This window comes from Mus musculus, chromosome X, assembly GCF_000001635.26.
Source record: "Mus musculus strain C57BL/6J chromosome X, GRCm38.p6 C57BL/6J".
In the NCBI taxonomy this organism is placed as follows: domain Eukaryota; kingdom Metazoa; phylum Chordata; class Mammalia; order Rodentia; family Muridae; genus Mus; species Mus musculus.
This window is the reverse complement of record NC_000086.7, coordinates 155,597,344-155,625,049: the sequence shown is the minus strand read 5'-3', so window position 1 is coordinate 155,625,049 and position 27,706 is coordinate 155,597,344. Positions and strand designations below refer to the sequence as shown.

The 27,706-nt window shown below is 38.6% G+C and overlaps 1 protein-coding gene and 1 long non-coding RNA gene across 7 annotated transcripts in view; one reads left to right on the top strand and one right to left on the bottom strand.

Moving 5' to 3' along the window:
• Gm15155 overlaps positions 1-514 on the bottom strand; it is a 437,537-nt gene extending 437,023 nt beyond the window's left edge. Inside the window, exon 1 of the long non-coding RNA XR_387096.4 lies at positions 135-514. This is a non-coding gene — a long non-coding RNA (predicted gene 15155). The remainder of the gene's footprint in view (positions 1-134) is intronic.
• A 365-nt stretch (positions 515-879) lies between these two features.
• Positions 880-27,706, top strand: part of Ptchd1 (patched domain containing 1) — a 54,435-nt gene continuing 27,608 nt past the window's right edge. The window contains exons 1-3 of one of the 6 annotated variants that reach the window (XM_006528793.4): positions 880-1,002; positions 1,226-1,307; positions 1,865-2,090. In XM_006528793.4, the coding sequence (XP_006528856.1) occupies positions 2,055-2,090 (36 nt within the window). In that variant the 5' untranslated portion in view covers positions 880-1,002; positions 1,226-1,307; positions 1,865-2,054. The other 5 variants (XM_011247812.3, XM_030251297.1, XM_030251296.1 and 2 more) reach the window with 5 other exon arrangements.

The following is a 27,706-nucleotide window of genomic DNA, read 5'->3' as shown; positions in this document are numbered from 1 at the left end:
GTGCTCTGGTTCCCACCCCAACCTGGCAGGACGGGGAGCATCAGTGACCCAGACTCCGTGGATCCCACTCTGTCTGCATTCCAATGGACGGACCCCGGGGCTCGGAGCGCGCAAATAAACGCGCTAAATTGTACCTGTGCGTGGCCGTTCCCGCCGCCGCAGGTCTGTCCCAGGCCGAAGCCAGCGTCCGCCTTCTCGGGAAATCTCCCGAGGGGAAGTGCGAGGGGGAACCACAGTGGCTGCCTGCTAGCTATGGCTGGCGCACACACGCACAAGCCCAACTTTGCCAAGCCTTCAGAGCCCCTCTGGCTCCCCCGCGCCCCCTGCGGCTCGACATACTCAGAGACCAGTACATCTCTTGTTCTGATATAAGGGTCCCCGTACTCGCACACTGTCGCGCGTGGAGGAGGAGCAGGTGGAGTGAGAGAAGGGGGTTAAGTACTGACTCCCCGACCAGCATTTCCCAGTCTACACCCGCAGGGGGGCCCGCACCAGCTCCACCGCACCAGATCCCCCAGACCTGCCAATGACGACAGAGAGAGGAGGAGGAGAAGGAGGAGGAAAAAAAAGGCAGGGAGGGAAAAGAGGAGCCTGGAGACAGACAGTTCCATGGACTGACCGAGTGTCATTATCAGCACTTTTCTTATTGGGGGACAGGGTGGAGAGAGTGGTGAAGGGATTGCACCACTGCCCAGTTCAATCCACTCTGGAGCGACCCTAAAATTGGGACTTGGGAGGAAGATTGTCCTAGAACACATTTGGGGTGGACAGCCTCCAAATGCACACAGGTCCCCTGTGGTGCCCCTGGAGCTGCAGTGTTGGGGAGATCTTAAAAGGCTCTTACTTGGGAGGAGGCGTGATTTCCATGCTCGAGCGTCTCGGTTCCCCACCCCCTCTCGGTAATAGCCAGTGCGCGCCACCACCTGAGCCTGGCAAGAGCCGGGGCGCACGCAGTCTTCAGCCTGCGTCTTTCCGCGTCTGAAGAGACTTGGCTCAAAGCGGGTCTGCCCGACACCCCCACCCTACCCCCTAACGGGAGAACTCTTATACTTTATTTTGTTTGAAAAATCCGGGACATCTCTTTATTTATCTCTGAGTCTCCCCAGAGGAGGCCAGGGGAAGGGGAAGGGGGTGAGCCCGCTTGGCCGGCCAAGCTGAGGGAGGGGGAGTACACTGAGAGGAGGGGACTGGGTGTAGCCTGGAATTCTCTGTCCTCGTGTTCCAGGCTGGCGCGCAGAGTCTTCTGGCGCTAGCGCCACCACCACCACCGCTCTCCGCGCCATCCCGTCGTTGGCTTCGGGGATCCGGTGAGTGGGGTCATGAGGAGCCGCGGGGGCCGCTCCCAGCCCCGCCCGCTCTGAGCGGGAACGCGGCAGTGTCGCGTGTCGCCCCCCAGGCTGGGAGCCGGCGGGGGGTGGGGAGGTCGCCCCGGGTAGGGCGGGGTGGGGGCGGCGCGGAGGCCGCCAAGCTGGGGGGCTCTCCGGGCAGGCGCGGCAGCGGGCAGGAGGGCGTGTCTCCAGCCGGAGGGGTCCCTCCCGAGGCGCGGCGCGGGACTCCCCGATGGTGGTGCCGCGGCTCCAGGAGAGCTCAGGGTCTTGCCTCCGCCGCCGCCGCCGTCGCCGCCGCCGCTGCGGGCGCCACCACCACCACCACCACCACCGCCGCCGCCGCCGCCGCCGTCGCCCGAGCCCGCGCCGAGCGTGCGCCTCGCCCTCCTCCCGCGCCCGCTCTGCTCTAGGATGCTGCGGCAGGTTCTGCACAGGGGCTTGAGGACGTGTTTCTCCCGGCTTGGCCACTTCATTGCCAGTCACCCGGTCTTCTTTGCTTCGGCGCCGGTGCTCATCTCCATCCTGCTCGGCGCCAGCTTCAGCCGCTACCAGGTCGAAGAGAGCGTGGAGCACCTGCTGGCGCCCCAGCACAGCCTAGCCAAGATCGAGCGCAACCTAGTCAACAGCCTCTTCCCGGTCAACCGCTCCAAGCACCGGCTCTACTCGGACCTGCAGACCCCTGGGCGCTACGGCCGGGTCATTGTCACCTCCTACCAGAAAGCCAACATGCTAGACCAACATCACACGGACCTGATCTTAAAGGTGAGACCAGGGCGGGTTCTGGCAGCCCCTGGCGCCGCGGCTGCTCTGGCTGTGCTGGTTCCGCGCGGGGTCCCGGCTCAGAAGCCACCTCTAGTGTCCCGGGCAGTGGCTCCCACGGGGGCTCCTCTGCACTGCGCGCCCCTAGGCAGCAACCTAGAGTCTCAGAGTCTCGGAGGCAGGAAACGTTCAGGTCCGGGTCCTGGCTGGGCCCTGCCCTCCCCGCCTCTGCCGTAACCCCGCAGCTGCTGCAACAGTTGGGGCGGCGGCGACTACGGTGCTTTAGTGCGCTTGTTTTGGTCGCAGTGGGCTTGGGGGCAGGGAGGCTTTAGGTTAACTGGGCCAAGAAGAAGCGGAACAAGAGAATACATTCAAGAAAGTCCCGCTACTTGAGAATAGAATACTATTCAGGAGGAGGGAGGTGAGGTTCAAAGACACCATTCTCTGTTCCCGTTTTTTTTCTTCTCTTTTCCTCTAGTCGCTGCACCCGAATTGTTTTTGGATAGGTTGCTGTGGGTAGTAGGTAAGGGACAGAGGACTGTGAGTTGGCATGGTGAGGAAAATAACACCCACCCACCCCCAACCAAAGTGCGGTTCCTGATGAGGACCGGGGCGGCCACCAGACCACTCTTCCAGGATCAAGGTAGCCATGTCTGTGTTTGAGAGTAGGAAATGGTGCTTGTAACTCACAGTTATTTCATCTTTCACAGTACTTTCAATCCACTTAAACGCAACTTCTTTGGGGAAAGACAGAACAGGTTGATATACTTTTATTGTTTCTTTTTTTTTCTTTTTTCTTTTTTTCTTTTTTTGAACGCGTGGTTGAAGGGCAGATCCAAAGCCCGGAGATTAGGAGCCAGGATGTGACCCCAAGAAGATCTCAGGAACACAGAACAGAAACCACTTGCCCACTTGTGCCATCAGCCCGAGGTGGGAATTTGCTGTGAAAAGTGAGGTTAAAGGTGATAACTTTCAAGAAGTTCCTAAGAAAAGCCAAGGAGTGAGGACTGGAAATGGAAAAGTGAAGAGATCATAGGAGGAAAAAAAAAAAAAGAAAAAATAAATGAAAAGGGAGAGTGAATCTAGGTGGAGACTATGGGGTTTGTTTACTTCAGCTTCTGCTGGGGAGGGGGTGGGGCAGGACCCAGTCCCAGCTGAGATGCTGAAGAAATGGAAAGTGCTGATTTCCTGTGGGGTCTCTGGGTCTGGTGGAAGGTTAGATTCCTCCTTTTCCCAAAGGGAATCTACTAGAGAACCTGGGAAATTCTTTACTCTGTCTCTTCCTCTCCAGGTAACCCTGTGTCCCTAGATAGAAGCTCGTTTTCCTCTATTGTTTCCCTCTCTGTTTGTTGACATACTATCCACCAGCAATTAGTAAAGGAGGAATCTGGCTGGGGACTGACTGGAATTAGAACATTTTCACATTGAGTGGCTTGTGGTATTTTTTTTTTAACGGCACACAAATCACTAGACATATTCACTTATGGCAGAACCTTATCAACATTAGTCTTGAAATGCTCCCCACCCCACCCCCTGAGGTTGTTTTTCAACATCAAAGTGGGTTTTCACCCCCAAAACTTCAGAGCATCTATTGAGATACAGATAAATAAATACTGTTAGAAATGCTTTATCAAGAATGTGTGTAGTTGAACTGTCACAGGCTTAAGGAAAGTATAATGGAGCAAGTCTGGGCATTTGGAAATGCTTCATGTTTTGTAGATGATCTACTAAGTTGTTTATCCATGGATTTTTCCCTCTGAGATGTTTCCATTGGCTTTTTTTCTCCCTCTCTAACACACCATCATGCCACTGTGACAGGCAGTCACTAGTTACATTCACTGTCAAGGTTAATGAGACATCAACAGGCAAATCAGATATTTTTGCAATTATGTTCTTTTCTGTTTGGTTTTAATCAGTCCAAGACAAAAAAGGGAGGGCATATTATAAAAAGGCTGGGACTGGAGAGAAAGAAGCTGGCTCTGCCTACATGTCAAAGGACAGTCTTGAAGTCAGTGGACTGTTTCAAAAAAAAATGGGATGATTTTTCATGGTTTGGGTATATGGGTAAAAACAAATCAAAGTCAAATAGTGGTCAGAAAATCATTTCGAAGTGACAGCTCTCTATTCAATCAGTGCATATAGTTTATAGTTTATAGTGATGCATACTTATGAAACATAGGAAATGCCTTTGATCTATAAATTGGGTATCCATTTTATTCTTTATACACTCAACTCACCCCCTAGATTTGTTAGGTAAGGAGCAGGGGGATAGAAAAAAAAATGGTTCTTCAGTAGTCATGGTAATGTAAAGTGTGGGAGTGAGCTCCCCCCCCCTTTCCATTTAGAGACATTATGACTTGTCCTTTGCAAAAGATATTGGGAATGAAATTCTTACTGTTACTGCCACTACTAGTGTGATTCTAATACTTTGTTATTAGCACCAAGGACAACACTACAGATTTTTAACATTATACACTACAACTAAAAGCCCCTGGGTATTTTATAGCATCTCATTTGAAGTTAAATGAGTGGGCAGAGCTTGAGCAGAGCTTGAGTTTTCTGGGTGCTGCCAAACTGGAGGAAGCAACTTGTAGGACTGCATAAGGCAATTCAAGTGTAATGTTTTTCTTTGCATAATACTATTCAATGAAGGATACTGTTCTTCATATATTAAAACAGCTACTTGTTGACAAAAAAAATTACAGACTAAAGGTAGTTATGACAAAAAAAGGTTGACTTTTAAAATGTAGTTAAAAGAATAACAGGAAAAATTCTGCTTGAAAATAACATTGATCCTGGTTCAAAGGTGCTTTCTCAAATTTGTGAAAGTGATGTGATTATTTTACTGTGACCCTGTAGTAAATAATTTGACCCTATACTATGTGGGAGATGACATTCTTCAGCAATAGTTTCCTCTGAAGGCTGCAAGACAGGGTTATAATTTTATGCAGAAGTGGATGGACGCTAATGATGCTAAGAAGGCCTCAACAGTTTTGAGCCCCTTTAAATAAATACTGATCTTCAAAAGTTTTTATTTCACTACAAAATTAAATTCAGCTCCTTATATTGTCAACATAAAAACAACAATATTCATCCCGGCAACTTTCAAAGAAGGGCCTATATTGATAAATGTTTTCATGATTATATAAGAAGACATTTAAGATGTCCCCATTTTTAATTAATCCAGGCTACGGCCAAGAAAATACTGAATTTATTCTGCAACTATCCATGTAGGGAGAAGAATTGGCATAGCTGACACCTCAGGATATTCTGATCATCTTTAGGCCACTTACAAGTTAAAGGCATAATATATGTTTAAATATATTGAAAAAAAGTACTGTTACCCCATCTTACAAGTGGGCATGATATTCTTTAGAAGTTAACTGACGTATCCATGAAGAAATACAAAGATAGAACTAGAACACAGATTTGGATTCATATCCTAGTGTGATTTTTCACAATATGGCTTTCCCTTTAACTGTTTTTCATATTATAAACTACTTGAATGATTTTAAATGGACCTTTTAAAATTATCAAAATGAAGTATATTTGACCAAAGTCTTTAAATGTCCTTTTATACTGTTAGTTTAATTGGAAAATAAGGTTATTTTCTTGGCCAATCTTCTCTGATATCAATGAATATATTTATATATTTATATTTACACATATATATTAATTAACTTAGCCATATATATATATACATATACATATATGCATTTCAAATACCCAAAGCAAAGCATTATTTTTAGTTATCAATAGATAAAAAATTGAAGACAAAATTCTAAACTGAAATTTACTGGGTGAATGAACATGGCTGTTTTCATGGTGAAGTTCTTGTTCTCTGGCAGGGTCCAGGTATAGTCTAGCCTAGATCACTTACAGCGACTGGCAGATATTTGATATTCAGTAAATACTTGAATAGACATTTTCGCACTTACTAAAGCTTTCCTGCAATAGGTAAAGAAAATTCCATAGAAGCTACTGTGAAATGTATCTTGTAAATGATGTTTTAATTTTTATAACTTTACCAGCAGTTCTCAAGCAAAAAGCATGTTTCTTCTCTTGATAACCTCTGCAATCAAATCAAAATGTATTGTGGCTTTCAAACTAATTATGACAAGTTCCTTTGTATTATGTAGTATTTCCACATCTGCAAAGAAAGCCCCGCAGAATATTTAGTTCCATGCCAGAGAAAGAACATATTCTCACTAAAGATGTGTTTGTTTCATTTACTAGGGAATCTCACTTGGATCAAATATTGAGTTTCCATTTTACTTAAGTTGTTCATGTTTAAGTACTTTTGATAGAAATAAATTTTGAACAAGGTTAATGGAATTTAATTTAGAATTATTTGATTCTGACATTCCCAGAAGGGCTAAACAACCACTAGCTTAGGGTAATAAAGACTCTGACCACTAGATGAAAATTCCAGCTTATGTAAATTGCCATAAGAAGTTATAATCTATCTTTTAGCCAAATAGTTTTATATTTAAAAATATTTTAAACAGAACAAAAAAAAAACATATGATAGGAACTGTGTGGTGTCCATTATGCCTAAAATATTTATATTTTACTATTACTGCACATATAAATTTCTTACACAGTATTCTAAAAGTCTGATACCATGGTCATTTAAGGATGTCAGTGCTATTAAAATAATCCATAAAGCAGTAATTCTTAATTAAAAATGACTGTGCACCCATCCAAGGAATAACAAACACTATTGATGTCATCACATCATCATCATCGTTGTTGTTGTTGTTGTTGTTGTTGTTGTTGTTGTTCTTCTTCTTCTTCTTCTTCTTCTTCTTCTTCTTCTTCTTCTTCTTCTTCTTCTTCTTCTTCTTCTCTTCCTCCTCCTCCTCCTCCTCCTGCTCCTTCTTGTCATAATGATGGTGAAGACATTTTGCTAATGATATTTAGTGAGTAGAGGACAGAGACACTGTTGAGAATTCTATAATGCATCACGTAATAGGCCTCCAAACCAAGGTATTTTTTGGCTACAGATGACAATCATGTCAAGCTAGAGAAACACTCTTCTTTGTGTTTTTGCGTTTATTGGGATGTTTTTCAGCTATACTGATTAATGGAGAAAATGCCAAAGAGAAATTCACACCGAAAAGTCTTATTGAACTTTGTGGGCAAATATTCTGACCTGTGGGATGGTGCTGGCTTGGCAATTGGGCACACACCAGATTTTTCATTCTAATCTTCCAAGGGTGTAGTTATCCTGCCCTCTCCCATGACTTTTTCCATTATACGCTGATCACGCCTGCTGAAGGGGAACCTGAGGAACTGAATGTAGTCCAATGTCTTGAATGACAAAGCTGCTGACTTGATAGTAGCCTTTGAGACTTGGCGATAGTAAAGTGCCCATTATCGGTGTGCCTGAAGCTTTAATCTATAGCACTTGCCCACTTAGAACAGGATTTTTCTGACTGAGTATAAGACCCCACTGTGAGTGTTAATCTGTCAAGAAGAAGCAGGCAGCGCTTTGCTGCCTATTCCAGCTGTTCTGCAAAAAACTACAAAAGCAGAGCTTCACCCAAGGAACATAGAATTAAAGACCTTGAGCTTGGAAAACACTGTAAAGGTCATCTCAACAGACTCTGATGCAGGAATCTGCTCTTAACATCTCTGGGTGTCTTGTTTGGTGACAGGTGCTATGACACCCTGGGCAGTTCAGTTGCTTTTGTGAGTTATCCAGATGGCACATACTCTAAGAAAAGATTGATCTCAAGCCTGAAAGAGTAGCATTTTTGCATTTGCCAAATCAGTAAATTGCCTTCTACTTGTTAAATTGTACTAGGGAAAATTAAGAGACTGAAGACACTTGATTCTCATTTCATGGAGGTATACTGAAATAATTTCAGTAAGATCTCTTTCTGTGTTGACTGGATTTTTAGTAAACTGAATTTCAATCGTTAGTATCTCAAGTACCCACACAACTTTTCTCGTTTAAATTTGAGGAACATGAGTCATGGAAGTGCCTGCCTTTAATTCGAATACTTTTGAGGTGGAGGCAGGAGGTTTAGGAAGTCAAGTTCATTCTTTCCATAAGGAAAGATAAATATATTTCTAATAAACCCCAAAGTGAACCTTTAACGATTCACCAGACAGACTTCGAAACTTCATAGAACTATGAAGTATTTAGTATTAAGTATTTAGCTGGCAAGCCGTTATGATAAATAAGAAGGGAGTCAAAAGAAGCAATATTCTTTTCTTGAGGTTGCAGCATCCCTTGGAACAGAAGCTAGGGAAGTCTGAGCTGATATCTTTGATTTGGTGGGATATACCATCTGGTACCTGATATGGGGGCTCAATATGAGCCCTGACTGATACCTGAGGTAAGCTTAAAGCAGACTTTTGGTGTCACCTGCTTGGTAGTATATCACAACAAACAGGCCTGTCTGCAGCACAGCCTGTGTCTCTGCCACATACTCAGAAGGCCACAGAACCATGAGGTATCCTGCCAGACTGATTTAACGGCCAGCAGGGAAGGTGAATAATCTCTAACCTTTAAAAAGTAGGAAAAATGGAAATCAACACCGGTTGTTATTTCATGTTGGATGCTCCAAATAATATATCATAATATATTGTACTTTTGAGTTCACAATTCATATTTTGAACAAAAGGGGGCAATGAGGGACTAGAGAATCTAATTTGTGTATATGTGTTCTCTAAGAAATCCTCCAGAAAAGGTTGATTTTGATAATTTAAGAAATCTAATTGTTCACCTGGGCATGGTGACACAAACCTTTAACCCCAACACTTGGAGGCAGAGGCAAGTACATCTCTGTGAGTTCAAGGCCAGCTTGGGCTACAGAGTGAGTTCCAGGATAACCAGGCCTATGTAAAAAGAACCTGTTTTAAAACAAAACAAAAAACAAAATTCCAATTGTTTGATCTTATACTTCAGGTTGAAACCATGGGCTCTAGAACAGTCAAGATGAGGATTACTTTACTTTAAAGCTATTTGTCTTGGGAAGTGAAAGTAGAAAATGCCAAGAAGGAAATAAGAGCAAAATATAGGGGGTAGCAGGACATTGTCAAACATGTGTCCACTGTGGGCACCTGGATCAAACTCTGACTGGCCAACTCAGGGAGACACTGGAAAATAAGTGTCTGAGAAGCTGAATATTTATCCTTCAGTTCCAGTGGATACACCTGCATGTAGGGAAAATAAATTATGGACATTTATATATGCATAATTTGTCCCCACTACTAGATATTTTAAAGGTTCAATAGAGCAACACAGGTGATTATACTAAGTATCTTTGACTTGTGGAGACACGTGAAACGAGAGAAGATGGGTGGGACCCTAAGAACATCTGTCCTGAGGTTTTAGACCTAACCAGGGTTATACATTTATAGATTTACGGTCCAGTTTCTAGATGATACCCATCCTTTCTCTCAATTAGATGACTATGACCTCACCCTCATGAAGCTTAAAATCATGATACAGCACATCTGTTTATTCTTCAGTTTTTCAAGAACCACCAGATTCTGAATAGATTATTCCAAACAGGCCTAGACAAAACCAGATAATGTGGTTTTAGTTGGTGAACCTCCACATCTAAATGGCTCATGCCTAGCCACTCATTATGAACTTAAAAGTCTGCAGGTCCCCATGTCATATCCAGCATCTTAACACATTTACTATTGTTCTCCCTAGAAATGCCCCTTTTCCTTTAAGATTCAATTCTCATGACTTTTCCTTGTAGGCTTTCTCAGATTCATGACTTCTTGTCCTTAAATCTGAATGACTTGGACTGGCATCCACATTTCATCCATGATAAGTAAAGAGCGTTAGTTAATTTTCTATATTTCCCTGATACTTTCTCTAGAACGGGAAAAAATGCTGGATGCTGATAAATATCTCCTAGATCTTAACAAAATGCAGAATGTGAAGCAAATACTTAATAATTAAATTATTGGTATTTGTTGACTTAGAGGATGGAGAATGTACTCTTCTTCCCTCTTGACCTATTTAGGTCAAATAAGTTTTTTTTTTCACATGATTTCTTTAAGTGTCTCTTTGTTTTTCATCATTGACCAGATTCCTTGATAAGCATCTGTGAGGATAAATCCTTAGAAAATCAAACACCTGACCATCTCCTCACCCTTACCCCAATTTGTGTACAGTTCGGGAAGGTATAAAGTTCCACAGTAAAGAGTTCATTTCAAAGGAGAAGGTAGAATGCTCTGCAGTTCTCAGCAAGTATCCTGGAAATCAACTCTTCGTTCTACACATGTCCTCTTTTTGCCTGGAGTAAGTCTCAAAATATTGACCACACCCATACTCAAATGCAAAAATGAAATACTTTTTTTTCTTTTTCGAAATCTGGAACAAGTGGTTTTCCTGGTTATAACATCACTGTTATAGAGATCTACATTCTTATGCTACTTATTCCTACTCCTTGTAAGAGAAAATCAGGATAACTGAAAATATTAGTCACAGAGATGAAGTGAAGGAAATGACACCAGTACAAAATCATCATATTTCTGTGAATTTAATAAAATCTGTAGGACTTTCAATTTTTCAGCTTTGGAAGTAAATGCATTTTGCCTGTCCCATGATGCTTTCTTGACATCACTACTGTCAGAGCTTTGTCAAATCTTTCTGAATGTCTCAAGAAAAAAAGGTCCTTTATTATTCTATAGCTACAAATTTAAGTGCTCAAACACACTGACATTTAATACCTTAAGTTTGCAAGGTTTGAGTTGTTGGCTTTTGGTTCTGTTCTTGTGATTTTATTGTATAAGGGTAAGTAATCCACTGAGTAGTGTTTACTTGATTGAACTTAGACTTTTTAAGTAACTTATACGCATCTCATAAAACTATTGTTTAACTCTAGGACTAAAATATAAATTCTGATTCAATGGCTTCCAGAGTGGGACCTGCTAATCTGTAGGTTGTTTTGTTTTCTTTCTACTGGGGAATTTTTATAGACACTCTCTGGGATCTCACATTAGCCTAGGTTACTTCAAACCCTAAGCAGTGATTCTATCTTAGGCTCACAAGTGCTACTATTAGAAGTTGAGCCACCATGTCCAGCTTGGTCTGCATCTCCATCAAGTTCTAAGAAAATGTTGATGATGTTGATCAGCAGACATTTTGGGAAACAAGGCTTAGATTCAGTTATAAATAGAATGATTTGGAGTCAAGAAGGCCAAGTTCAAGCTCCCATTCTTCTAACAAGCCACTGAATTCCTTCTCGTTTACACTGGGTGCAATGGCATCAATTTTGCCCGTTTAAGGTAAAGCTATAATGAGATAAATAATGTGAAGGCATTGTATAACAATTTCTCTCTGTGGATTGTGTGATTTTATTACTATTTGCTTTGAAAATAACTGTTATTTCTGCATATGTGCCAGCTCTTTGACGATGATTGTTGCCTGTTGACTACACATTGCATAGTTTATCTTTGATCCAACAGTAAATAATTGGTGCTCCATCTATGTCCTCAATACTCAGACTGGCAGTGTGTTGGTCTTTGATGACTTCACCTGGGTCATTATAAATGATTGGATTCATCCTATCTCTGAGGAAGCAGCAACTTCTGCACAAAGTTCTTAAGCAGGCAGAGCTGTGGATGGGGTTAGGTGTTTGAAATCCCAATTCATCAAGCTATTTTCTCTGGGCTCAGAACTTCTCATCTTCATGCTTAGTAGGAGCTTTGCACACAAAAGAAGCCAGGGAGATACCTTTGAAATAACAGTCTTTAGGAGGCAGGGGGGTCTGTTTTCAAGCTGCTTTTTTCCAATTGTGAGCAGACTACCAGGAAAAGGGATCCCTCAGTTATGTTTTAGTACTAACTCTTCTCCCTTACTTAGTTTACATGACTAGAGTGTTTCCCTGGGAAATCTTGCCCAGGAAAGTAGGTCTTCAAGCACTTCAAAAGAGTGTTGTCAGAAACGACCTAGATCAGGAGAGTCAGGCAAATGATAATTGAAAATTCTTTTGAAACTGAAATGTTGGAAATTTTTGCTGACTGGATTTTTTTTATCATTTAGGTCAGTCCTTTTTAAAATTTGGTTTTAAACATTTTAAAAGAAAGCAATAATTAGGTTCAAAACAAATCCACCAGTGAAGATTCCTCTGCTTCTCTGTTTTTCTCTGTCTGTGTCCTCAAACAAAACCATCTTCTCTGTAAAGTGCAGGTTAACAGCACTACTCAAGTTTCAATGTGCTTCTGAAGTCCTTGGGAGCCTGCACTTTTGTAAACTCCACTAGATGCTGGTGCTGATGTGTTGAGTACGCTTAGAGGAAAATAGTGGATTTGTGACCCAGAGGCACCTTGCTGTGTCTTCCTGTGTGTGTGTGTGTGTGTGTGTGTGTGTGTGTGTGTGTGTGTGTGTGTGTGTGTGAAAGAGAAAGAGAGAGAGTTGGGGAGCAGAGACAGAAACAGAGAGAGAGGGAGGAAGGAAGGAAGGAAGGAAGAGAGGGAGGGAGATAGAGAGAGAAGGAAGAACTGCCTCTTTATGCTAGTATCTCTCCAACTTTAGCCTAGAAAGCTTGTCCAAATGTAGACTGGGGTTCCACCATGATTTTCTGAGTTAGTATTCCTCAAGTGGAACCTGAAGATATGTATTTTTACCAGTTACCTGGAGTGGTATTGTGCCTCTTTGACCAGGGAATGCATTTTGAGACTTCTGATATAAAAGCATTATAGCAGTTAGCTTTCCTAATTAATTACAAAATGGTAGTCTTGCCCTGTAGAAACCAGGCAATAAATATAAGCAGAGTGCAAGTGTTATTGTTCAGTGGTGAATTCTGAATGATATTTTAACTATTGTACAAAGTACTGCCTAAATCTAAACTTTAGAGATTTGCAGCATAAACTAATACATTTTTCCCAGCTGCCTGTCTCCACATGATATAGTTAACTCAAGATTCTCAACTGCATAAAAAAAACCAATATAGCTATAAATTACACACACACACAGAGGGGGGAAGAGGGGAGAGGGACTTTGGGACTTTCTATCAGAGACATTCTATGCTGGATTATAAGACTTTTGCCTTTATAGAAAGTTCCATCATTGCAAATCAGGCCACAACAGGAACAAATAATATCTGCATGCTATATTTCTGAGACAAGGCGCCAGCTATGTAGTTGTGTTGAAGATACAATACTCAGCACATGTTAAAAAATATTAATGCAGATAAATACAAATGAAATTATGACATTTGCAGGAAAGTGGATAGAACTGGAAATAATCATGTTAGATGAAATAAAACAGAATGGGAAAGATAAAATTGCATATTTCTACACATATACCAAATCTAGACTTTTTATATCAATTACATGAAACTACACTGGGGACAATCATTTGAAAGTGGGAGTAATATAAGGGTTATGCACGGTACAACCAAAATTCATTGGTATATCATATGTATGTATGAAAATCTCATAATGAAACTGGTCATTTTGTGCAAACAAAAAGAAGACAGTTGCAAGTTTAAGTGAATGATAAGAAAGACCTTACTCAGTCAGAACCATTGAAATAGGTACAGGATTAGATATCATATTCTATTGTAGGGAAGAGAGATCAAGACCAGTTATTAATTCAAGGAAGTATGGTAATTTATAGTCAAGAAGCAGTGTAGGGATTGGTTGGAATATTTTTAAGAAACATCAGAAATGAAAAGGAGATTTTGGTAACATCAACCTGACATGATTGTTGATGGAGGCAGTCCAGAGTGATTAGACCCTGGGGGATTCACAAAATGAATATTTTGGTCATGTAACTAGTGTAATACAGAGAAGTTTAGTGCTATTAGAGACAGGGAGTTTAGTAAGCTCCAAATTGGGTCTAATGAAATAAACAATGCTTCAAGCCGGGCGTGGTGGCACACACCTTTAATTCCAGCACTCGGGAGGCAGAGGCAGGCGGTTTTCTGAGTTCGAGGCCAGCCTGGTCTACAAAGTGAGCTCCAGGACACCCAGAGCTATACCGAGAAACCCTGTCTCGAAAAAACAAAAAACAAACAAACAAACAAACAAAAACCAATGCTTCAGATCCTGACAGTTCTGTTATAAGGCTCTGAGCAATATAAAGGTTCATGGTCAAGCTGGTTAACTCTCTAGGAGTGTCCATTTTGTTTCCTATAAAATTGGATCATCAAAACACTCATTTAATCTTGGCTTTAGCAAAAGCCTCTTATCCAGGCCGGACATTGAGAATGTACGTATCTGAAACTTTATCCTAGGTTCCTAGATCCCCTTCAAAGTCTTCTACTAGCCTACTTAACAAAGTGGTAAAAATCAACTTGAGTCAGGGATTCATACAGTAAACTAGACCACTGAACAAATACTTGTTATGGTTACAGGCACAAGTACACTCAAAAACTGAGATTTCCTTAGAGGAATATGAAACATTTCACATGCTCATCCTTTACCCGTATATAACAATGCTCCAGAATAATAGCAATACATTATAATTAAAATATCAACAAGATACAAACTGTCTTGGAACATGCATGGAAGGAAGACAGAAGTCAACAACAAGACAAAAACAACAACAATCAGGGAACTTGAAATGTTGGGGACCCAAACAACAACAAACAGAAAAAAGATTCCTAGCAACTAGTTTAGTATAAAGTCTCAATATTAAGGCCTATTATCTCAAATTCTAGTAATTGACAATGTCCAGTAGTTCAAAAATTTTCAGTCTGGGGAGAGAAAGGAAACATCAGAACTGAACTGATATGACATATGTTAGAATTGTCAGACAAAATTTAAAATAACTACAATTAATATTTAAGGACTATAGTGGGAAAAGTAGGCAAACTCAAGAACAGATGAGTAATATGATCAGAAATTCGTAATTACCTGAGTGAATCAAAAAGAAATGCTAGTTGGGAACTCTCTGGATGAATAAAAAAAGAAATTCTAGAAGTAAAAAAAAAAATACTGAGGCCAAAATGAAGATATGAAATAAATGAAGACATGATATAACAGCAAAGAATCAACAAACTTGAATGTAGCTCAATAGAAATACCACAAACAGAAATATAAAGAGTAAAATAATGAAAAATATGCCAAGATCCCAAACAGACTATCTAACTGCAGAACAGTATCAAAAGGTATAATATATACATAATTGAGAGAGTAAAATGAAGCAGTAACCATAACAAAATAGCCACGACCAAAAGCCCCTCCAAAATTAATGTCATGAAGCAAGTCACTGATTAGTATAGCTCAGAGAACACCAAAAAGAATAAGTTCGCATCAAACTGCACTTATGCAAAACATATTCAAACTAAAGAAAACTAAGACAGAGAAGAAATCTTGTAAGAGATTTTAGGTGAAGGTAGTGTATTTACAGAGAAACAAAAAAAAATGTCACTAGTTATCAGAAAAAGAAACAAGAGGAGAATGGAATAAAATGTTTAAGTACTGACAAGAAAAATAAAAGCCTGTCTACTTAAATTTTTTGTTCTCCTACTTAGAATTATATGTCCAGCAAAATCATACTTCAAGGTGAAAAATAGAGAATTTCTCAGAGAAAACCCGAGATAATTCACTTCCTGCAGACCTGTCTTACAAGAAGTTAAACATTATTCACATTGAAGGAAAATAACATATTTCAAAAACTCAGATTTATGTGCAGAAAAAATATTAAGGAGTAAATAAGATTAATGGAAATATTTCAGTTTTTTTCCTCTTATGGATTGTTTAAAGGTTCTTTATTTAAAGCAATAACAAGGTGTGAATGGTTGTAAAGAGAAGTGCAATGAATGGCAACTGTGTCACAAGACAGAGGAAATGGGAATATTCTGTTTTAAGTGAAGGACATGTGAGTCAGTATAGTTGTATTTAAAGGTGAACTTTGGTCAAGTGTAAATGTGCATTGAAATTTTTTAGAGCAGCCACTATTTTTCAAAAGGAAGTATAGTTAAGAAAACAAGAGAGAAAATAAAATGCTCAGTTAAAACCAAAAACGATAGAAAAGAGAGAAAAGTGAAACATAACAGAAAATTGAAATTACAGCAGATATTGGTACAACTATATCAATATTAAACACAAATGTGGTTTATATAAATATAAAGTGTATATGATATATACATATATAACCAGTCAAGTAATATATAACCAGTCAAGTAAAAGACAGTAATTATCAGTGAATTATGGAAAAAAAGAACCAATTATATGTTGTGTACATACAATATACCTGCCTTAAACATAAAGGTTCATAGAGGATGAAAAGAAAGAGATGGGGAAACATTTTTCATGCCAGTACTAATCTAAAGATAGCTCAAGTAGATATATGAATTTCAAGCACAATTAACTTTGGAACTAGAAAAATTATCAAGAATAAAGAGGTGCATTTCATAATAATCAAGGAATCATTTCTTAAAGAAAATACAAAAATCCTGTACATTCATACACCTAACAACAGGGCAGCAAAATATAAAAGCAAGAACTGGTAGATTTTGTGGGAAAAGTAGAAAATTTTAACTGTTACACATAGAAATCACAACTTTGTTCAGTCAGTGATAGATAAATTAAGCAAGTATAAAATATTGTTATAAAATACCTGGACATAAGTAAAGGACAATATGCCTTCAACTGTGGGGAGTACAATTATTAGACTTTTATAAAGACAGCTTTTACATAGGAATACAGGTTAAATGGGTTAATCAAGATATTGGAAATAAGGAGAGATTCATTCTTCCATCCTGGGAACCACTGTAAATCTATAAACTAGGAGGCTTAAACTAAGGGAGCTATAGAAGAAGGAATAAGATTAAACAAAAACTAATGGTCTAATTTGTGGTCTAGGAAAGTTTCCTTGGTGTTGTAATAAAATCAAGTCCTGCACCCCAATAACTTTGGAAAATAACAAGAGAAATCCCTATAATGAATACACAGTGCCATATTAAAGACTCTAGAAAGTTCTTCTGTTAAGAAAAAAGCAAAACAACAATTTGAAAAGATCCAACCATAGCAAACTAAGGTAGAAAGGATTTTTACAATCATACTAAATTTGTTTTAATAATCTCAAAATACAATTATTAATTTTCCATCTATTTGTATACTTTAATAGTTCTGATTTCTAACAATGGATATATTAAATTTGGGTTGATTTAATTTAAAAATCCATAATAACAACAAAGACATTTAAGTCTGCCCAATTAAAAATTGTTTAATATGGCGACATTCTGTAGTTTTGGTTTGGTTTTGGTTTTTTTGTTTTGTTTTATTTTCTTGTATTTTTGTGACCTCATTGACATCACTGGGAACCAATGGACTTCAAGACAGATACTAAATATAGTAAGCCCATAATATTCATATAGAATTGATGAGGCTTACAGATCACCAGACCTTGGAGTACATCAAGAGAAAAGGATGACTTGGGTTTACAAGTATCCTGCTTGGGTGAATAGAAAGCAGGAAATCGGGTTGTGTTACTAATAGCAATGAAACAGTTGCCATAGTCAATTTGGTAGGAAATATCCAGCTGTTGGCTATGTTCCATTTAAAATATTGCTGTAGCCTGTCTCTACAAATCTTCAGAAGGCTGATGGAAATTTAGGTCTGGATTTGGCAGACAGGTGCTGATGTGAATTGGAGGTTGGTCAGCCTGAAAGTGAGAAGTCAAAATGAGGAAATTAAATTTTTTACCATGAAGAATTTAGTGGGTAATAAGATCAGAGGTTATAGCAACAGTGACTTAAGTAAAACCACATTTGTAATTTAAAAATGTAGAAAATTTACTTAGAGAGAAATAAACAAACAAAAAATCCTAGGTGGATAGGACAGAAGAGAGGAAAGTATTGAGTCAGAATTCATTATAGAAGTGAGGGATGGTTTCACTGACATCGCAGACAAGTCTGCTGATCACATTTGTTGGCCAAGGGCGTAGAAGGGTGCACATAATGAATAAATCAAGCCAAGAAATTGATAGAACCTATTGAAACTCCATATAAATCTCTATGTGCTAAACCATTTCAGATGTTTGAGGTCCTCTTTTCACTTTGCATTAATAATATTCAACTATGGATATCTGCCAAGACTTTAAGAAAAAGAAGACTGAACATTAGTTATGAATTGTGTACTTAAAAGTTACTGTTGAGTTTTGGATCAGTACATGTATAGAGTCTACATTAAAGTGGCTCTATAAGGGAGTGGGAAGGGCAGAGGTGAGCATTAACAGTGAACAGGATCTCACTTTCTTTCTAGTCAAGACTGGCTTCAAACTCACAATCCTCCTGCCTCAACTTCCCCACGGCTGGTATTATAAACATGTGCTACCATATCCAACATGAGTGACTTTTCCAGCTTTTATTTTAAGACAATAAATATAAAAAGCTGTTTATAAATGGGAGACATGGAAGAAGTAAGAAAGCACATTGGGTAACTGAGGACTCTTTTCTACATGGGAAAGGCATCAGCCCATTTCAAAGTACACAAGAAGAATTACAGAGTTTGAGGATTTACTAGAAGAGAGACTAAATTACACTAAAAAGAAAAAGAGGGGATGGTAAAAACTGGTGAATTAAATTATCCTTATAGAGAAGGAAGGTCATGGCTTTGATTTTCACAGATGAAATTTATGAGTGCAAATGTAGCTATCATTATATATTTAATAGCAGCAGATTTAAGGTAGTTTGAGTGTTTGAGGTTTGAGGTGTTTTTTTTTTTTTTTTTTTTGATATAAAGGAACAGGAACCGAAGAGAATCTTGTCAAATGTTAAAGAAAGAACATTCTAGTGTTTGTGGCCTTGGCAACCAAATAACAATGCACTGAGAAGAGACTAAAGAGTAAAGCAGAAGCAATCTCTCTCATAGAGTTTGTGTGTGACAACAATAGTATAGTGTCTCCTTATTTAGTTTCAAAGTGGACTTTTACATATAGAGAAGAAATTAAAGTAGGAGCAGGGCAACTTAAGAAAGTTCACACAAGATATGTTTAGTTTTCATAAGAATACAATATACATGTTAGAGAAAGATTTCTTCACGATTTATTTTGTAGACGAATAGCTTATCAGAAGAGACTGCAATAACCCAGAATGATGTAAACAGAAGATTGAATGGTAACCTTCCAATTCTATCACATGTCTAACTAGCCACTAAATGTGGATGTATGTCAGAATCATCAGAGTAATTCAAATATATTGTATAAGACCTCACACCCACTTATGTTCATCTTAGTGGCCAAAAAGTATGGTGAACTATTCCAAATGTGATCCATAGATCATATCCATCCTGTAGAACCTTATTAGTAATGATAACTTTTGGGTCTAACTTTCACTATTAAATCAAAGTGAGATTTTTAACAATCCCCAATACACATGGATTTGTGCATATACTAAAGCCTGAAAGTGCTGGACTGAAGCATAGTCACATGGTCACTATTTTGATGCTCATCTATGAGGTTCTAATATACAATCAGAGTTGAAACCATCTCTGCTAAAGGGAAAAGGTCATTTTAAAATTTCCTTAAACTCTTGTGATAATAGTTCATATCATTCCACATATAGACCAAAAATAATACATGTAAAAACTGTTAGCTTCAAAATAAGACCCGGAGTTAATATCATCATACCAAAGTGACCTTCATGGTTTTGATATTATACCCTAGTTTATAAAATATTATCATTACAGGAAGCTGGATGGGGAATATGTGAATCCTTGTTAGTGTCAGTTGTTTGAAAGCAAAAATGAAAGTATTTTAAATGATGAGAGATTGTGTTTAGCATGAGAATAACTGTTGACTATCATTATCTAAGAACTGAAGAGCCCCCATCATTCATTGGGAACTAGACATTGGAGGACTTTAAGCTTACAGCATTTGCAAGTACCCACCCAATTAAGGATAATTCAGAAACAAAGGTACAAACAGGAAAAGCTAGGAAGACTGACCTTGCACTTTTTTATTTAATAAGTAAAATCCCCTTTTTGGGGGGTAGTGATTAGGCAATGACTCAATCTATATCCCCGGTTGTTTCTTCAGTTTTTATTTTGAGATATGATCCCATTTCTAGATTGGCCTTGAAACTGCTTTGTAGTCCAGGCTGCCCTTGAATTTCTGTCCCTCCTGTCTTAGCTTCCTTACAAGTTGTTATTGCAGTACTACACGACCAGTCCCAGAAAAAAAAATTGAAACCTTGAACTAGTCTGAAGAGATGACTCAGTGTGTAATACCACTTGCTGTGCAAGCATCAGTACCTGAGTTTAAGTCCCCAGTACCCTTGTAAAAAGCTGACTATGGCCACATACACACACTTTAAAAATGCAGTACTGTGAGGGGCATAGTCAGGAGGATCACTTGGGCTTTCTTGTTGCCATTCTAGTTCCAGGTTCAGTGAGAAACCCTCAAAGGAATAAGGAAGAAAAATGATAGAGCAGGACCCATGACAATAATATCAACACCATGCAACAAATGCACATACCAACAATTATAACTTAAAATATATAGTCAAAATCCTTGCAACCTCTTCTCATCACTCATTGAAACTCTATGTAGGCAAAACCAGAAATGAAGCATGGTGGGTGGCCAGTGGACTCTCTTACAGGATGATCTGTCAAAGCTATAAGACTCTACCGAGAGCTTTCCACGCTGAGTTAATTTCTTCACATTGGGGATCTTCCTTTCTAAAGTAGTAATCAAAACATGTGAAAATGTTTCCATTTCAGAATGGTCTGCCCTTTAGCATGTCAATTTTCCTAGCTTTTTATTTAAAAAGAAATCTACAAAGTCAGCTACTACTTACTATAACAATACAGAAGCACTCGGTGATACGTACTAAACACATTTCAGAGTTTAACTATTGTTTGAAGTGGTTAACTTGACATGGAAAACAATTTATAAGGATATTTTGCTGTATTCTCAGTTCTTTTAATACACAATGTCACAGCACTAACCAGAGTAACACCTAAGCTCACCCACTTCTTAAATGAACTGAAAGCTTATTTGAGGTCTGTAGGCTGCTTTATATTGATTCTGAGAAAATTACTTCTATGGTAAAAGGAACAAAGGACAATGTTTAAACTCCTTTATTCTTTGTTCCAGTGTGCTATTATTTCTACAAATGCATATATTAATATCTTCTTATATAGTTTCTTGAGAACTGTGCTAGAAAATTATTAGTACACCTGTTTCTTTTTAAAGTGCCATAGTATCTTGTACAAACATACAAGAGCGTGTACTCAATTTTATTCATGTTTTGGTTCTTCTTTGTTTTGTTTTGTTTTTGTTTGTTTGTGCTTCTTTACCTTGGTCTATGAGAATAAGACAGAACTTTATATTTAGTAACCTCTCAGTATTTGAGTAAATTTCAGTAGATGCTGCTTAATGGATGCTGATAATGCCAAGGATACCATATAAGACTGTCTGTTTGCCTGGAATATTAGTCTTAACTGTCATATGCTTTCTCTTGCACACAGTGTGGTGAGCACATGAATAAAATAGACAGAAACTCAGCTCTTTCCTAGACAGATAAGAGAGTATTGCCATTAAAATATGGCAAGTGAATAAATAGACATTTCTACACACAAGGTATTCAAGAAGGACCTAATCTTAATTTTCAATGCAACCTTCCTGGAGGAGATGGTATCTAAGCTGAGACTATTCCTCCTCACAAATCCAGACTAGAAAAACAAGAAGACTACAGATTGTCTATTTACAGAGCAACCATTCTAGAATAATACCAAATTTTTAATAATGCTGATTCATGGAAGCATCTTTACCTAAATTGAGGTTTCAAGACTCTTTAAAAAATTCCATATGGACACTTTCTTGACCATATCAAAGATGTTCCTGGAGAATCTCAATGTTGTCAAACTTTGCTACAAACGAACATTTCTTTTCCTTACAAATAATATAACCCTCACACCATGAGAAAGACAGTAGCTCTATGACAATAACATCACTAGAAAGCCAAAAATATGAGATTTCTGGGCATTCAATTAGGCCATCATCTGCCTCATGAATAGCACTCCTGGGCAAAGGTGCCAGTGTTCACTTTCTGATTGAGATCAAGGAAGGTTTCTCAGTACACAAAAGAATAACTGGCCACCGCTAATGGATATTTCTGATGGGAACCAACAACACTATATTGTAGTAATCCTGTTTTGGCAATAAGGAAGCTGAGGACCTAGGATGATCATTTTCTCAAGGTCATCAGGAAGTTATTTAGTTGGCTATGAACAGAAGTCTGTGTGAATCCCATGTCACGTTGCTTCCAGAAGGTCATGCCACCTCTGGAGTGTGCCTTTCTTTCAGTGTATCTGATAATACTCACTAGTCTTTAACTTTTTCTCCTAAAAATCAGTAAAGGAAAAAAAAAACTGAACAACCCAATAACCCAAAGGGCAAAAGTATTGCATAGAATAGGTATTTTGTACAAAAAAAAATAGCTGCATAGATAATGAGCATGTGGAAAAGTGCCAAGTTAGGTATAGTCACCATGGTGATGCAAATTAAAGCCAAAAATGAGATACCAGTGGACAACCACTAGAATAGTAAAAATTCAAATGGTAAAAAATGCTAACTACTGTAGAGGATATTAGTTAACTTCAACTCTAACATATTGTTGATGCTTATGTGAAAAGGTTTAAACACTTTAGAAAACTTAACCTAAATATGTGTTTGCTCGTTGATTTTAATATTTCACCCCAAATTTATATACCCAGTCATATGCAGACATTGGCCCCTGAATTCTCACTGGACATAACTTTTTCTACTTTGCATGCTGTGAGTAATTTGAAACTGGTAACTGTGAAGATATTTACAAATTACAACAGAGCCATTTTTTTATTAGAGAATTACCAATATATCATTGTATTCCTGAAATAGTTACTTATGTCCATGGGCTTTTAATTTAGAAAAACACTAAAAAGGAAATTACCTAAAAGGTAAACCAACATAAAATGGGGCTATAAAATGCAGTACCTTCTCACAAAAAAATGAATATTTTGAATATAAACAAAAACTACCTAAAAGCATAAGAAAAATGGAATGTGAGGGCTATTTAATGAGTTACAAACACACTACACATGCATGTAAATACTATACAATTCTATTTATAGGAAGCTCAAGACAAATAAAAATAATCAATACTGATAGATTCCAGAAAAAAAAAAATCTAGAATTGGTGACAGTATGAACTGCAAAGGGACATAAAAGGTCAATTGGTGCTACAGGTATTTTATATTTTGATCTGAAGGATACTGTTATGGGTATCTGTGTAGATAATACATAAGCTGTACATTCAAGGCATGTATACTTTACCATATACAAGTTATACTTCAGTAATAAAAGGTATACACATGCCGGTACCCTTTAATCAGTGACCCTGTCAATAGGGTGGAAGAGTACAAAGCATCCAACAATGATGAATACCAACAAGAAGAAAGGTAGCCCAAATCTTGGCAGACAAATCCACTCAGTTTTACTGAAGTCCAACACACTGCCACCATGGAGACTTTCAACACCTGTACTGGCAGCACAAATGATGCATAGAGAATTTGTCTCCACCAGCACATACTCCCCAGACACATCACTGCCTGGGAAAGAATCCAGTGAACACATCAGCTGTCTCTCCCACACACCTACTGCCATAACAGCAGAAATACAGAAATGTAAAGATAGGGACTCTTATCCAACTTAGGCAACCCGCCAGCATTTGCTGTCAACGGAGAACACTGAAGCCTGAGACCTACTGAGATGTTCCAGAAGGATTCAAAGAAACTTCTAAGTATATTGCTAAACTTGAGGGGGTTTTTTGTTGTTGTTGTTGTTGTTGTTGTTGTTGTTGTTGCTTTTTGTCTTCTTTTTTAAAATAAGTGAAAGTCAAAGAGATAGCTGCTTTTATTATCAGCAAGAGAAAGATGTGTAATAATATCATTCTACAGTTTTCAATCCCTGGCAAGATGCAGACGTAAGCCCTTCTTAAGGAGTTATGATATAGCCGAGGCATCAACATACCCTAGAACTACCATATTCTTAACTTTGCTCTTTAAAGAAATATAGTAGAGATATTCCCCCAAAGAGGAAGAAATTTAATTAGTAGCATTGTGAGATGTATATATCAATGAACTTCTCAAGACTACCTGGAAAAAAATATTAGTTGCTTATGGAAATATGGAAAGATTGGACATGAAAAGATTCTAACTTTATTCTCAGTGATGAGTTTCTTTACTACATAACCATAACTGAATATCCAAGACATGGTGGTGGTGGTTTTGGAATAGTTTAGTGTTTTCAGGACACTAAAAAGCACATTCCAAAGGCATTACACATTACTGAACATTGTTTGAGTTTATGTTTCCTTACAAGCCAATCCTAAAACAAGAATTCAAAGACAGTTTATTTGAAAGATAACTAGGTGTGGAACAAAGAAGTAAGCTGGAAAAGAGAGAAAGTCTAAAAGGGTGGGTAATTCAGCAGGTGAGTGGAGTGCTGCAGGCATCTGGATCATAACATCACTTAGGAAGCTCTGGGAAGCAAATTTAAAACAAATTTAAAAGCATAATCCCACCCATGGAAAGGGAGCTAGATCAATTCCCATCTGCCATTGGTTGAAGAATTCTCCCCAAGAATGTTAATTTCCCAGCACTTCTGGCTTGCCAAGCAGATGGCAAAGTAGGCTCTTTTACAAAGAAGAGTGTGTGTGCTGGCATCTGAAGTTGGGCAGGTGTGCTCTCAAGAGATAAGGGCTAGAGGATTTAAACAGGGTGCCAAACACATCTGCTACCAAAAAACTTTAAACAGTTGGCCAGAAAATTCTCTGCTTGTATGATCTATGTCTGCCTTTTGGGAATGCATATATAGAAAATTTAAGGTCCACACCAACTAAATCTGCACAGCTGTAAATATCTAATTGATAGGTGGCCTGTTAAGACATAAACTCAAGAAATGGAGCCAAAATAGTTCATCAGCACCTTGGGCCTGAAATATATTTTTTTTTTATTTTTACTACCTAGATTACTTCCTGGCATTAGCTATCTAGGTCATAAAATCACACAGACATACCTCCACCATCTTAAGCCAATATAACCATTCAGATTCCAACTTTTCAGTAGTGTTGCACTACTGTTTCCTGCACTAGTGTTTCACACTAATGTTTCACACTCTGTGTCAAGGCTCCAGTTTTTCCCAATCCAGCTATCATATTTCAGGCATAGTAATCTGCCCAGGAAACCATTTTGATCAGTCCCCTGTTTACGACCTTTCCTTGGCTTCCAGTTGCCTTCAGTAAAATGTTTATCTTCCAACTTTAGCAGATAAGACCCTGTGTTCATTTCTTGGCTCTTTAATTTTACACTATGGTTTGACCAACAGCTTGAGTCTCTTTAATTCCCTGATAGTCTTTAATACAAAACAGGAGGAACAAAACAGGAAACAAGAAACCATTTGTATGCAAAATTTATGATCACAATTCCCACTCTTCTCAAAAGTTCCAAACCTCTGGCCAAGTCTCTGATGAATTCTGAACCTCTAATTCAGAGGTTACTTCCTCAAATAAGTCTTCTCTTAATATCTCAGACCTATGTTTTCTTAGAAATCCACACATATTTTCTGATTATGTCATGTGTCTTTTTTTTTCCTGAATGTTCTGGGGAGGCAGAACTGTATGTTGTGCTCACATTACCAAAGATAAGATTTACTCAAAGTTGCTAAGACTTTTTTTTTAACTTCATAAATGGAAAGATCATCCCTCATCCGTCCTATTTCCTGTCCAATTCTGTATTGTATGTCAACCCACTACTGTATGCTTGGCTATACACATGCACACTTATACGTCCTTCATCCTTTCCTACACACCGATATAGTAGATCTATTCTTTGTATCCCACTTTACTGTTTTAGATTCTCCTGTCATAGCAACATGGCACTTCATTTTGTAGTTTACCCAGGCTAACCAATTCAAGAATTAAGTTATGCTTTAATGTCCTTTATCTCCCCAGGGTTTACATAGAGCCCAACATAGTATAGTCATGTAATACCTGCTGAATAAATGGCTCTTTTCAATAACTATTAAGGTACAAGATACATTCCTTTCATGACCTCTACTTCTCAAGAAAGCAAAAAGACTCTTCCTGACCACCTGTCTAGTATCAGAAACTCATTACAGACAGCACATTTGTGTGCCTGAGAACCAGCCAGCATTGTCAGCATCAAAGACAGAATAGCTTAGAGTGATAACTTTGGATATTAAAGCAACTTTTCTTTGCTGGCTAGGTAAACAATCCTAAAGGCCTTCTGTCAGTGAGATTGCTCAATGCTAGTCACTTGTCAATTACAGCAGAGCTGGTATGTTCAGGGAAAGGAGCTTAGTATTCTATGGATGGCCACCATCTCAGAAGTAGGAAGAAAAACAGACCTGATGAATCTCCCCCACAAAGTCTTATGCTGGAAGGGAGTACCAATAGAAAAGTGGTGGATATGGTTAGAAATGGAAAGATCTTCTCCCTAACTGTCTTCTTCAATGTCTTTGTTGCAGGTAGCAGAGCATCACATGCAATCTTTTAGATTTCCAATAACACTGTATCTAAAAACAAAAAGACTATAATTGAAGTGGTGAAGCAAACAGATGGACATCTAAAGAGACCATCCTATTTGTCTCTAGCATGTAAACAATAAGATCAAATTCAGCTTTATCTGTTTATTGAAGATGTAAATAATATGCACATGGCACACTAAGAGCCTATGGGCACAAATGAGGTATTATACACTGTCAGCAAAGGAAATTTCAATCAGCAAGAAATAACAAACTCAGAAGATTCAATAAGCACATCTTTTTTGGGCTCTTGTATGTCCATCACTGTTTTAAGTGCCTAGGTTATATCAGATTAACTGAACCAAATCCCTGCCTCAGAGAGCACATATATCCTTGTGGTAAACTACCCTTGTAAATGAATGCTACTTGAGTTCCCATACACCTATGTCTTCCATCTGATGTTTTGCAGTAAATCTAAAGCTGCTATCCCTTGTTACCAATCAAAGTTTTCTTCTTTGTTTGTCTGCCTGTCCCTCCCACCAGTTGTTGGTAACAGTGTTAATCCCATAGATGTGGGGAAAAACATTACTAACCAAAATCAGGCCAAATTGATTAAAGTAAACTTTGTGTACACAGGCTGTCTTACCCTAAGGTAGAGTTCAATGGGTCTGCGCTGGACATGAAAAAGGATAGGAGTTTTATATCTAGAGAGTAGTGGGTTTACAAATAGGGGGTATGGCAGGCAAATCAGTAGGGGTCAAAAAAGCAAAACATAGGCATAACAAATTAATCATAACAGCCTTCTGAAACAAATGCATGGTTGCAAGGTGCTCATAGCAAGGTGATCATAACAACTTTTTGAAATAAAGGCTTAGTTGCTGTTTCCTGAAACAGGTAATGTAGAACCATTTGCAATTAATATTATAGGTAAAGCACTGCCCAATCCTTGAGAAACAAAGGCTTAATCATAGATAAAAATGAAACTACTTTGCTTTACTATTAGATCATTTTCAGGCCCAAGATGGAGGCAGGCTGGTTTATCAATAGAGAACAAGCATGATACAAAGGATGCTTCATAGACAGTGTAACGTATCTACTCTTTCCACATGTTTTCTTCTGTCTGGTTGAAAATGTTTGTCACTGGTAATGGAGTTCTGTCTTTTCT